The sequence below is a fragment of the Protopterus annectens genome, chromosome 5.part0, assembly GCF_019279795.1.
Source record: "Protopterus annectens isolate FY-2018-M chromosome 5.part0, PAN1.0, whole genome shotgun sequence".
NCBI lineage: Eukaryota > Metazoa > Chordata > Ceratodontiformes > Protopteridae > Protopterus > Protopterus annectens.
The window spans coordinates 995,631,291-995,644,078 of record NC_056735.1 but is presented as its reverse complement, the minus strand read 5'-3'; the positions used below and the strand labels follow the sequence as shown (position 1 = coordinate 995,644,078).

The following is a 12,788-nucleotide window of genomic DNA, read 5'->3' as shown; positions in this document are numbered from 1 at the left end:
AAAAAAAATATCACGATTTTAGGTCTTAAACTTGGAAAATAAAAAGGTAGAAATGTTACAACAGGACAGTATTCTTGACAAAATAAAGAAACCCAATTGCGCTTAGAAAGCTTTTAAATTATCTTTCTCAACATATATGTTACATTCTAGGGTTTTATGAATATTGGAGTACAAAGGAAGTTTATACCATTTCCTAATACGTAACGGAAAACATTCATTAAAAATGTATTTTGAATGCACTTGATTTTCTAGGATAACCTGTACCAAAAAGGATTATTACTTTGTAAAAAAGAAGATGGAAGCCTAGGACTCGTATACCCCGTATCGGGGGATACAGAAGGTATAGCATACACACAATGATGTCATAGGTCAAATACTTTGGATTAAATGTAAAAATGAATGGGAAAGTGTGTTACTGAGTAAAAGAAAAAAAGACTTATGAATATACAAAATACACTACTTTGACATATAAATATTAAGGATAGTTTGCCACAATGAAAGTTGTGATGTAAATTGATTAACAATAAATTTTATTATGAAAGACCTTGGAAACACTTAATTGATAGAAAAATAAATTTGATTAAAGCTAGACAACTGCAATTTAAAAAAATGTCCAGAAGTACATGATTTTATTTGGCAACTTGTGTTAGGGGAAATTGTCAAGTAAAAGGAGCAATGAAATATAAAGTAATTGCAGAATGATAACATCAGATATGTAATGTACAGTAAACTATGGAATACACTTTATTAATGTGCAACAGGACTAAAACTTATCAGGAAAAAGTGACAAAAGAATTTGAAATCAATTGTTTAATGAATTAACCTTGGACCTTATTCCACAGGAAAAAAAAAACATAGAAGACAAGCTATTAGCGAGCACTGTGTGTCCTTTTTTATAAATATATGAAAACATTTGTTCATTAAAACACTGTGGGACTGTGATTTAATTCTGAAGAAAGTTTAATTTTGGTTATAGCAAAAAGGTTGGCGGTGGACTTGACAGATTCCAATTTCTTTATCTTTTCCAGAAGTTTTATATATACTGTATTCCTTGAAGAGTTCTGATTTGCTGCTGTTCTTTCATTTTAGATTTTGTTGTTACTAAGTGTTATTTTTGTAATAAAGTTCTCCTACTCTTTTTGACAAGTGCTGTGGGATCTTTTACATCCATCTGAGCTACCACCAACTCAGGCAGATGTGGCCTTAGTTTACCAACATCTTGTCTGAAGGACTGCACAATAAGGAGTGCAGCACCCCTTGATGATGCATTGCAGTGTCAGCAATGGAAAATAAATCCAATAACCTGGGAAGGAAGCTGAACCCACAACCTTCTGATCATACAGTACCAAAGGTAGTGTAACATCTGTTGAGCTACTGACACTGGCAAGAAGTACTTGGAAACATGCTGGGAGCAACTGTTAGACTAGAAAGAACTTAGAAAAAACTACTGCCCACTTGAAATCTCGAAACATCTATAGTTTTGAAAAACTAATTATTTTCAAAAGTCCACTATCCACTGCCCCTAGGGAGTGTCAGAATCATGATCTGAAGATTTTTCATATTAAATTTTCTTATCTTGAGATAAGAGGATATCTTGAGGATAGGAAGACCCAGAATCAGCCTTAGCTATTTTGGCCACTAGGAAGAATGTTACACAAAAGATGGCCACTGTAAAAGCAGAAAAGTAAACTCTATTTGGACATCATAACTGGTTATGGGCCTGTAGTGGACAATAAGTATATTTTCTATTCTACCACCAGCAGTCCTTTTACCTAAAAATCTGCCGAAATGCTTTTCCAGTTGCTCCAGTGTATTGTTATTTTCCTGATGACCTCAGAACCTTCCTTCTTGATACAAAAGTGCTTGGGGAGAGGCTGCTGTTCCAAGTGAAAAGGAGAATCCAAACAACCTTCCATTTAACTGTCCTATGCTGCAGAAATGGAGTAATGCAAGTTTTCTGTTGTTCTACTGATTTTGATGGTCCCGCACAATTTTAAACTTTCTCTCTTTCTCACACTTAGGATCATGCACTGCCACAGAAACAAGCAATGTCCAGCTACTTTGCTACTGCTTGAAAAGCAAAGTTTTGTCACGTCTCTGCAGCCTAGATATGCAATCAATTCTCCTTCAAGCAGTGACAAGCAACTTAGACTAACCCAGCAATGTTGAAAGGGGGGGGGGGGGTTATTCATGGCTAGCAGTATTCTACCCAGATGGTATAATTTGTCATAAAGCGTGGAATACAGATCTAACATCCAGATCTCTCAGTTAGTGGTGGTCTTTCTCTCTCTCTCTCTTGGCTATTACAGAATTATTCCTCACGACAGGCCATGCCCATATAATATGATTTGCCAGACAGATACAAATATATACACAATATCTAGATTTCTCATTCCGTGATAGATTTTCTCCCATTATGGAACCTCTGCGCGAGAAAAACTGCCATGTATTCTAATTTAAATGAGAGACAGGAATGTGAATATAATACCCATTTTCCCAGTTAGTAGCAGTCTCTCTCTTCTGTTGTGGAATTACTCATTCAGATATGTGCCTGGTGCCTGTAGGGATACTCACAAGTTTCTGGCTGAGAAACACAGTGCTAGAATCTTTTCCAGTGCAGGACAGGATCACCAAAATGATGATGATGATGATGTGAGTTGTGGAAAGAAAGTCTGCAGATGTATGGTGATCACATGGTTTATTGTGGATGAGGTGCATGGCATGATTGCCACCTACCAACTCTGTAGTCCTACTAGAAAGACCAGCATTGATGTGCGGGAATGGTAGAGACAGTTATGTAAGTCTGAATGGAAGGAACAGGTTCCTTAGTTTAAATCCAAGTAACGAGTTGTTGCAGCACTTCTGTGTAAGCCATGGATTGCCCATCCACACAGTCACCATATCTGAATACAAGGGCATTCACAGGTGTACATGGCACCAGAGTACCTTGGTCAAAGGTTGATGATCAGCTCCATTATGCCATCAGACCTGATGTTATACATTCTGGACATATGCATGAAGACAGAGGGCTGAGTCGATAACTACCACCACTTAGTGGTAAGTTGGAATGGACAGATAGATGCTAAGAGACCTGATTGAGCAGTATGGATTTCTTGAAAACATGTGGTGAGGACTTACATGTAAGAAGCATTCAACTTATACCTCTGAAAAGAGTTTGTATTCCAACTGAGTCTGGGAAATTAGTTCAAATGGACCAAGTTCAAGATCTCAAATGCTGAATTGGTAGTAAGGGATTTTTGAGCTAGGTAATGTCTGGAGCTTGTAAATGTTGTCAACTTAGAACCCACTGCAGATTCCATTAATGAGAAAAGCAAAGAAAATAGCATTCTAGCATATGCTTAAAGAGGTCTCTCCTTATTCTGCCAATACTGGCACCTCAAAATTGTCACAACAAAAGCAACTTCTGAAGAGCAAGTTAGGTAATGGTAGGAGTCTGACGATGCCATGGAGAAAGACTATAAAGTGTCCTTAAAGACACTCTGTAAACCACTCAGTGCCTCAGGGTGGAGGATGGGACCTTGCCCACATTAGGGAGAATGATTAAAGATGAAAGGCATACTTTTTAGGATTGTTTTTAAGCCAGTGGACACACCTTCCAGTTAGGTGGCAGTTTTGGAAACCTTTGGTTGTTTGGGATCCATTACTGTACCTGAAGTCACTAAGGTGGTCAGACGCTTCTACAGTAGTAATGCTGCAGGTAAGGATGAGATCCAGCCAGAGATGCTGAAGGCAATGGACAGACTTAGAGCAAGGTATCTAACATGCATCTTCAATGCTGCGCAGATCGTAGGAACAATACATATGGACTGGCAAATTGAGATAATGGTCCCCATCTGTAAGAAGGGTGTGTTCCAGCTAGAGTCAGAACTGAACTCTTCAGCCTCCCTGTAAATGTCAGGAGCTAGAGAGGATAATCTGACAGAAAAACTGGAACAGTAAGCCATCGCTTTAAGTTGTGTTAGGATCACGGGGATTTGCTAATATGGTCTGTAGTTGTTTTGCAAACTTGGGCAAGGCTTACAACCATGTGTACTGGTATGTCTTGTGGGGCTTCCTGTGGGAGTATAGGACATCAAAGCTGATGCTGCATGACATCCAGTCCTTGTTGTAGCAACATACAATATTTTTAAATAATTTTGGAAAGCAAAATTTGGCACTGCAGTACTTTTCTGACTAAAACTGTGGCATTCTGCTTTGCATTGTATATAACGACACATACTTTGTGAACATAGTTTAAGTGTACATTAGTAAGTGCTATTCTGAAATATCTGAACTGCACTATTCTGACTGGTACCATGGTGGGGGGAGGGCCCTGATTTTGGTCTATACCAATTATTTTTTCATAGTATTTTATAGCAGTATAGAATTATAATATACTATTAAAAAGGGAAAATAAAAGAAAAACGGACATTGTTATTTATAAAGAGATACTGCAGTGAAAGTGTGATAATGCAGGATAAAGCATTTTAAAATGCCTGTTGAGACCATCATTTAACCAAAAGGATGGGACACACATTGTTAGCAACAGAGTGCTCAGTGCACTGACAAACCCTATTCTGAGATAATTGATGGAGGGTGGGGTCCCATCTGGAGATGTAACATTTTGCATTCATTGTACTACACAGAAAAAAATGAAGAGAAGTAATGTGTTCTTATTAAAAACAACCACTATTAGCAAGACAGCACTGTTAAAATGGAGCTGCTACACAAACCAGGACTGCCTACAAAGATGAACATTTAACACTGTACAGATGAAAAAAATAAAACAGAGACACACTGTTAGCAATTCTGCTCTATATGCTCACAGTGTCCTATCCTAAAATACCTAAAGATGGGGGTGGGAGGTTCTTACTAGAGCAGTGACATTATACATTCCACCTTATAGCAATGTAGAAGTGACATAGGTTGGAGAACCCTGGTCTCATTCTGGAACTTAAAGACTCTTTCTCCCTGTACTGGACCAAGAGAGAGACATGCAGCCAGACAGACAGAGACAGAAAATGAAAGAGAAAGTTGGCAGCTTATGAGGATGGGGATCTCATAACTGTTCAAGGTGGGAGGGCTGGAAAGAAAAATGCTTTAAAACAAATTTGAAAAGGACAATGCAACCTCTCACCTAGATTTTGAAGGTCCAGAGAAAAATACATAAAAGCTGGGAATTCAGTCATCTTTCTGATTAACTACCAACATGAAAAAACTTTTCTAGGTAACTATTTTCAAAGAAACATAATAAACAGGGTTAAAAGAAAACTTGATCAGTGCACTACACTAACACAAAGTCAGATCCCACAATAGAAGACTAACAGGCTTCAGATAACAGATATCATTAAAGAACATCTTAACTATAGGCCTGAACATCAAAGAGAATGGCCTCAGAAAAGGAAAAACCATGAGTTTGAACACAAGAACAAATAAGATTTGATAAATAAGTGTATGACCTACGAAAGTGGAACAAACAGACCTGAAATCAAACTTAAAAAAAAGAGCTACAGAAGACCAAACAGGTTAAATTTTGGGGATGGCCCTGCTGCAGCAGCCAAAATCACTAATTTCTCTATTACAGCTATTCACCATGCTTATGCAAATAGGGAAAATCTTCCTCAGTGCACTTCCCTAAACACAGGACGACGGCCAGTGTAGGAGTCAATCCCCTTGAAAAATCTAGGGTTTCAATAGAGTATATGACCCTGCTGTCAAGAAGTTTTTAACTAAGCCTGGGAACACTTAGCTTGAAAATTGTGGTTGTGAAGGCTTGTCTCTTTTAGTGAACTCAACTTTTAGGATGAGACAGCTTCTTAGACTCATTCAGCTGATGAAAGCAAGGAATTTAATGTTCCTTCTTCCTAAAGTCAGAAAGGACCTGTTAAACAGGTTAGAGCCTTTAAAGGGAACACTAAGCAACCAGGTAAAGCACGGCCACATGTCACTTCAATGCCAAACCAAAAAGCAGACAGGCTGTCTTGATTGTTGGTAATATCAAACAATGACCTCAAGGATTAAGACTGAGTTTCCTCAAAGACCTTCAAGTTTTACAGAAGCTTAATTTGAATCTCCAACTCAGGAATGACACAGAGAAATCCGTATGAATCTTATGAAGGTTTCCCCTGTAGCTGGAAGGGAGTCAGCTGTGAAGGGCTAAGGTGAATGCTACAGCTACCTTTCTTTTTCAGATGTAAAATTGTCTATAGTCTTTGTCTGGACAAGTTTTCTTAAGTGGCACCATACAAGTTGCTGGTCATGTGCAACTGAGGCCACCATGAAGGTGGCCACAAGGTGCAGGTCTAAAAAGCTGCAATTGTCTAATGAAGAATTTGTCCTTTCTACCTTTTGGGTCATGGCTTGCATCTGGCCTGGATGTGTCCAAGCCAAACTCATGGCTGACTTACAAATAGCAGGAAAGGAGGCATAATCCTAGGAGAAGGTTTTTATGAGGTCAAAGTACTCCAACACCTCCTGATGCTGCCTGTCAACCAAAGTGTCATACAAAAACATCCGTACACCAACCTTCCAAAAAGACTGTCACAGCTAAGACTTTGTGATAGGAAAGGCATAATCTGACTAGAAGACCTAGATAAAAAGCGTATTTTGACCAAGAGCTGAACATATGTAGAGTCTTACTCTGTTTCTCAATCTGGTGGTTCAGGCGCCTCATCTGAAAACCCTACATTTGACAGATGCCTAAATTAACACTCACACAAATACTTTAATATGCCCACCCATCACCACAGAGTACAAGTAAGCCTGCTGGTAGGCCAGGTTCTTGGTAAGCTTAGTCAAAGTCCAAGGTTAGTTCTAAGAACTCTGACTGAGAAAATATGTCTTCAAAGAGAAGAAAGGACCCTTTCTCCTTTGCCTCTACTGGAATTTCCTGTCACTGTTAAGTTGCTTCTCTGAGGCAATTATCCAAATCAAGTACTTGAAAGACTTAGTTCCAATTAGCCTTAAAAGAAACAACAGTAGTTCATACATATACTTTGAGGCCAATATCAGAGGAACAGGGGAGGGAGGGGTTACTTTAGGTCTCCATGACCCATCAGGCTCAGGGAAATATTCTTCCCTAATGGGAATGGTGAGGAACATGTTGTCATGTTAACAAAAATTTCAGAGATGAGCATACTTTCAAAGAGTGGTCTGACATACTCCTTGTAAGTGAGTTGTCTGTGGGACTACATTACGAACTGGAAGAGGGCTGGTAGCTTTTTGTCTGTCACTGGCAGCTCCCCGGTAATAACTGATCATGTGACCTGTGTGGCAGCTTCTTCATTGAAGATAGTTAAGTTCTCATTCCAGTAGACTTGGTCCATAAATAAAGTGTTGTTTCATTGTAAAATTTATGCAACTCACACACATCATCAGGATGTTTTAAATCCTAGGCAACCATGTCTCATAGGTTCATAGGTAATTACTAGGCACAAAATCCAAGAGTCCACTGAGGAGCTAAGCCTAATTTCCCAATTCTCCAAGAGCAGTGTTTGGTTAAGTGGTTTGCTCAGTCATACAATAGGCAAACAGAGACTGAGAAAATCATCCCCTACAGAAAGCAGCTCATTAAGAATTCACAGTCTCAACCTTCTGCACTCACTTGTCCTGAGCAACCAGCTTATGGCTGCAAGGGCACCTATAACAAAGAGCTTCCATCTGGACACTTAGAGAAATTCAAAAACTGAAATTCTGACAAACTCGGATGACTCAACAAAAATATTACACACTGGCAAATTCAGAAAAGGGGACAAATTCACAATTCTGACCATATCCAAAAAAAGTAATTTTCCTGAAGCTCTAACCCACAAAATAAGGAAGAAACTCAAGTGGGAGTATTCATCTCTCTTTTAATTGAGGGTGCCCCACCATCAACAAGAGGTAAAGACCACCAAAAACAATGACAGGTACTGCAGTTTCTTGCATGTTTTGGCTGAGGACTCTCTTTAACAGCAAGAAGACAAATTCTGAAGAAAGAATGTCCTACTGAACAAAAGCCCCTAAAGATTATCTGATATACTAAATGGAGAGGGACGATGACCACCATATAACACCATAATTTTAAAGTCTTCAGTTTGCAAATTTGGGCTACGGGCCTGAGACACAAACTGGGACTATTACTTAAATAAAACTTTGTATGAAACATTACTAAGATGAATAGTAGCTAGTCTTTAGAAGTACAGCCCTTGCAGCATTTACGTAAATATATGTTGTATGACTGAAAATTCTTACTATTTGTTTTTACCTACTATACAAGTGGAAAACATAACATACATTTCACCATGATCATGTAGACATCAATGGTGCAGTTTGGAGGTTGAGGCAGTCTTTCTCCCTTTTCCAGTAAGTCAGGGATATCTCGTGCTGGAATTCCATCATAAGGCTTGGCTCCAAATGTCATCAGCTCCCAGACAGTTACCCCTAAGAAATAAAAAGTTCTTATGACAACTTCAATGTACCATTTAGCTTCAACTGAATATACAAGGGAGGCAACAGCATTAGCCACACATGGCTTATACTAGTTTCATTCTTACTTTGCAAGTCACTGCTGCAATTTTTAATGGTCACATTTTGTCAGTGCATTTTGCAACTACACTGATTTCTACCAACTTGGCATCACTGTTAAAGAATATAAAACATAAACAGATAATTACAGTTAAAATAAAGATTACTCTATTACCCAATACAGCAGCTTTAATTCTTATTTTTTTTGTTACTTAAAATATTTTATTAAACTTTTAGAAATGGTTCACTGGTTCATAGGTTGGTACTAGGCTAGTGGCCCTAGGGCCTATACAAGCCTAGCCATAACAATTCCCTGGCTATTTCTTCCCACAATATTTACTTCCCTGGACCCCTGTAACTCTGGTTACAGAGTATATTAAGTTTTAACATGTAATATAATAAGTGAACAATACAAACTGTGAATAAATGAAATAATTTAACTATTTACAATATATACAAAATGTCTGAGACCAAATTATAACACAACCCATAAATAAAAATGTTAAGCACAAATTAACCTGATTACATTAAAGATGAAAAACTTTCAATGATGGTCAATACTGTTAACAAAGGATTGTTCTTAAAATTATTAGGGAAAATTCTATTCTTCTTTACTGTTGTCTCTTTGGTTGCTGTGTCTTTCAGGAGGATAAGAACATTTTCAAATTTTGATTCTGTAGGTTCTTCCAGTTTCTTGTAATAGTTTTCCTGACTACAGCAAGACTTGCCCAAGTTAAAAAAGTCACTTTTTTATATTCTTTATGTCCACTACATTAAAGAAAACTATATCTTTTGTTAAAATAATAAAAAAAAAAAATTCCATAAAGTTTTAAAAAATCTTTTACCTTTTCCCAAAATTTACCACCCATAAACAGTCATAAAACATATGTGACCATTTAGCCTTACAATGATATCTACATCTCCAATATTTAAATGTTTTTGCTCACTTTAGCAACTCTAATAGGAGTTTAAAAAAAGCTCTGTACATCAATTTCCAATATAAGGTCCAAGATGTGTTCTTAACAGATAATAGAAATGGCTTTTTATTTTCTTCAGTTAATGCTATCTGGTACTCTTTTGTCACAAAATTCCAAACATTTTCATTTAAACTGCAGATATCTTTAGCTACAATTGAATGCAATTTGGAGATTAAGTTATCAAATTCTCAATTTTTGTAAATAATTTATTTTAAATTTTTAATCTACTTTGGAACCCCATCACACCATGAATTTGACAGGAGAGAATTTGGTATGAATTGATGTAAAAACTAAATAAACTTTATTTTCTTCAAAGCACCAATACCAACAATAACATTGTTGACTTTTCCAAGAGTTAAGTGCATGAGTTGGTAAATTATTATTAATATTCACTAAAGTCTCACTTAAGCAGCATCCGTGGGGCTTGGTAGAGGCCAGTTAAGTGTATCTTCCTGTTACTTGTGATATGCTTTGCAATTTTTCATTGGCTCTTATACCAGCATATGAGCCAATCAAAAATCGCAAAGCAGAGCCTCTTCTGCACTGAACAGAAGAGGCCTCTCTTTGGGATTTCTGATTGGCTCATATACTGCCATACAAGCCAGTCAAAAATGGCAAAGTGGAACCTCTTCTGTTCAATGCAGAACAGCAGGCTGGAAATATATGCAAGTTCTTTAAAATCTGTTTCTATACTTAAGACTAATGTATTATAATATTTAAAAGGACAAGGTAGTATAATGAAATTAGAAGTTATGTACTCACCATAACGTTCCATCTGAGTAGGTGTATTCATTTGTCTGCAACCTGTGGGTTATGGATCCGATATCGGATCCGAACCGGCATGGTTTTCCAGCTATGGATCCAAGCTCTCAGCTCCTCCCCTCACCCATAATGCCCTGCTCTACCCTCATGACCTCAGATCGAGTTTGCCAAAGCAACAATACCCTAAAAAGGGTAACAAGGAATATGCAGGAAACTGAAAGGCCAGGGGGATAGGAGGGCGGGATGGTTGCAGACAAATGAATACACCTACTCAGATGGAACGTTATGGTGAGTACATAACTTCTAAATCTGAAGTAGGATATTCATTTGTCTGCAACCTGTGGGACAGAGTCCCCAGCTACCTGAATCTTGGGCGGCCATCATGGAAGGATATTCCGAGCACCGCTGAGCCAAAGGATGCTCTACCCCTAGATGCAAGATCCAACTTATAGTGAGAAATAAATGTATGAGATGAAGCCCACGTGGCTGCTGCACAAATATCATCTAGAGGAATCCTAGCCTTGAAGGCTGCCGAGGTAGATACTGACCGGGTTGAATGGGCATGAACACCCCGGCGGCCTTCCTGACGCTTGATAAGCCAATAAAATGCACTGTGAAATCCAGCGGACAGAGAAACTTTAGAAATTGGCTTGCCCAAATTGAATTTTGCAAAGGAAATAAACAGCTGGTCGGATTGCCTATGACCAGCTGTCCTGTTGAGATAAAATCTAAGTTGCCTGTGAACATCTAGTGAGTGTAGCTTATATTCACCTTTGTTTTCATACTTAGGGAAGAAAACAGGAGGTTAATGGATTGATTGATGTTTGCTTCAGAAGCGATTTTAGGAAGGAAGGACGGGTTGGTCCTGAGGGAGACACGGTCCGATGAAATACCAAGTAAGGAGGTTTAGCTGATAAAGCTTGAAGTTCAGAAACTCTCTTGGCTGATGTAATGGCTACCAAAAGGCTGTCTTGTAGGACAAGAATTTGAGATCCACCGTAGCTGCGGGCTCGAAGGGGAGCGGTCAAGGCCTGTAGAACCAAAGAAAGGTCCCAAGGAGGAACTGCTTGCTTTATAGGGGCCTGAGAAGGAAAGTACCTTTAAGAAATGTTTTGCACAATTTGGCTGACATAAGAGGATTAGACTCTTGACCAATGTGATAGTGAGAAATTGCCGCCAGTTGAACTTTGACTGTGGAACTGCTGGCACCATCATTAAAGAGAGAGGTTAGAAAATCAAGCACTACAGGGAGAGGAACCGTGAAGGGATTTAGGCCTTGCCGCTCCGCCCACACAGAGAAACGTTTCCATTTGCTTCGTAAACCTTTCTAGTGGATGGTTTATGAGCCGCCACCAAAATAGCCTTTACCGGTGAAGAAATACCGGGAGTCCTTATCAAGAGTGGAACTGGAGCAGCCAAGCGGTCAGCTTCAGGTTGTCCAGGTTCGGAGGAGGAATGCAGGATGGATGGGATATCAGATCCGAATGGGATCTAGAATCCAAGGAGGATTCACCGAGTGAGACCTTAGAAAGGGGAACCAGATCTGTCGAGGCCAGAATGGAGCAATGAGAATCATTCTGCAACCCACCCGAGAGGCTTTCTGAAGAACTTGCAGCATCAGAGGCAAGGGTGGATAGGCATACAGAAGACCGGGTGGCCAAGCATGCACCAGAGCGTCTCTTGGGGTACCTCCGGGAGGAGGTATTAGAGCGAAAAACTGTCGCACTTGGTGTTTGAGGGAGAAGCAAAGAGATCGCATGAAGGGGTTCCCCACCGTGCGAATATGCGTTCCGCTACTTGACAATTGAGAGACCACTCGTAAGGGGTCAGAATGGTGCGACTGAGCTTGTCCGCTAGGATGTTGGACCGACCGAATGTGCGTTGCTATGAGAAAGCGATTGGTGGAGATTGCCCATTCCCAAACTCTCATGGCCTCTCGACAAAGAGGGTATGACCTTGTTCCCCCTTGCTTGTTGATGTACCAGACAACAGACATATTGTCCGATTGAATCGCAATTGTTCCCAAGGGAAGAAAGTCCTGAAGTGCTAGCAACGCTAAGAGCACTGCTCTCATCTCTAGAACATTGATATGCAGTAAGGTCTCTGAATCGCTCCAGGTGCCTTGGACTGTCCGGCCCGGAAAGTGCCCCCACCCGAGGCGGAGGCGTCCGTGGTCACCGTGGCGAGAGGGGAGAAGCACAAAATGGGCGACCTCGTGGAGATCCGGGAGTGGAGCCACCACAAGAGGGACCGCTTGCAAGCCTTGCTGATCGCTATGGGATGATGCATGGGAGAGCAAGGTATGACCACTGTACTAAGAGCGCCCACTGTAGAATGCGATATTGAGCCTGGCAAGAGGAAGAAGTGCTATAGCCGGCCATGGACCCTAGAGCCCTCAGGACCAACTCCGCTGGAACAGAACTTGAATGGAGAATGGCCCGCACCTGGAGCTGCAGATTTAGAACTCTGTCCGCAGTGAGGAAGGCTCGTAAACTCCTTGTGTCTAGTCTGGCCCCTATGAAATCTAAGAGCTGTGTGGGCCAG

The 12,788-nt window shown here is 39.9% G+C and overlaps 1 protein-coding gene across 1 annotated transcript in view; it reads right to left on the bottom strand.

Moving 5' to 3' along the window:
- Window positions 1-12,788, bottom strand: part of ERBB2 (erb-b2 receptor tyrosine kinase 2) — a 2,110,185-nt gene that overhangs the window by 189,442 nt on the left and 1,907,955 nt on the right. Inside the window, exon 24 of the mRNA XM_044071955.1 lies at window positions 8,275-8,421. Coding sequence (XP_043927890.1) covers window positions 8,275-8,421 — 147 coding nt within the window. The remainder of the gene's footprint in view (window positions 1-8,274; window positions 8,422-12,788) is intronic.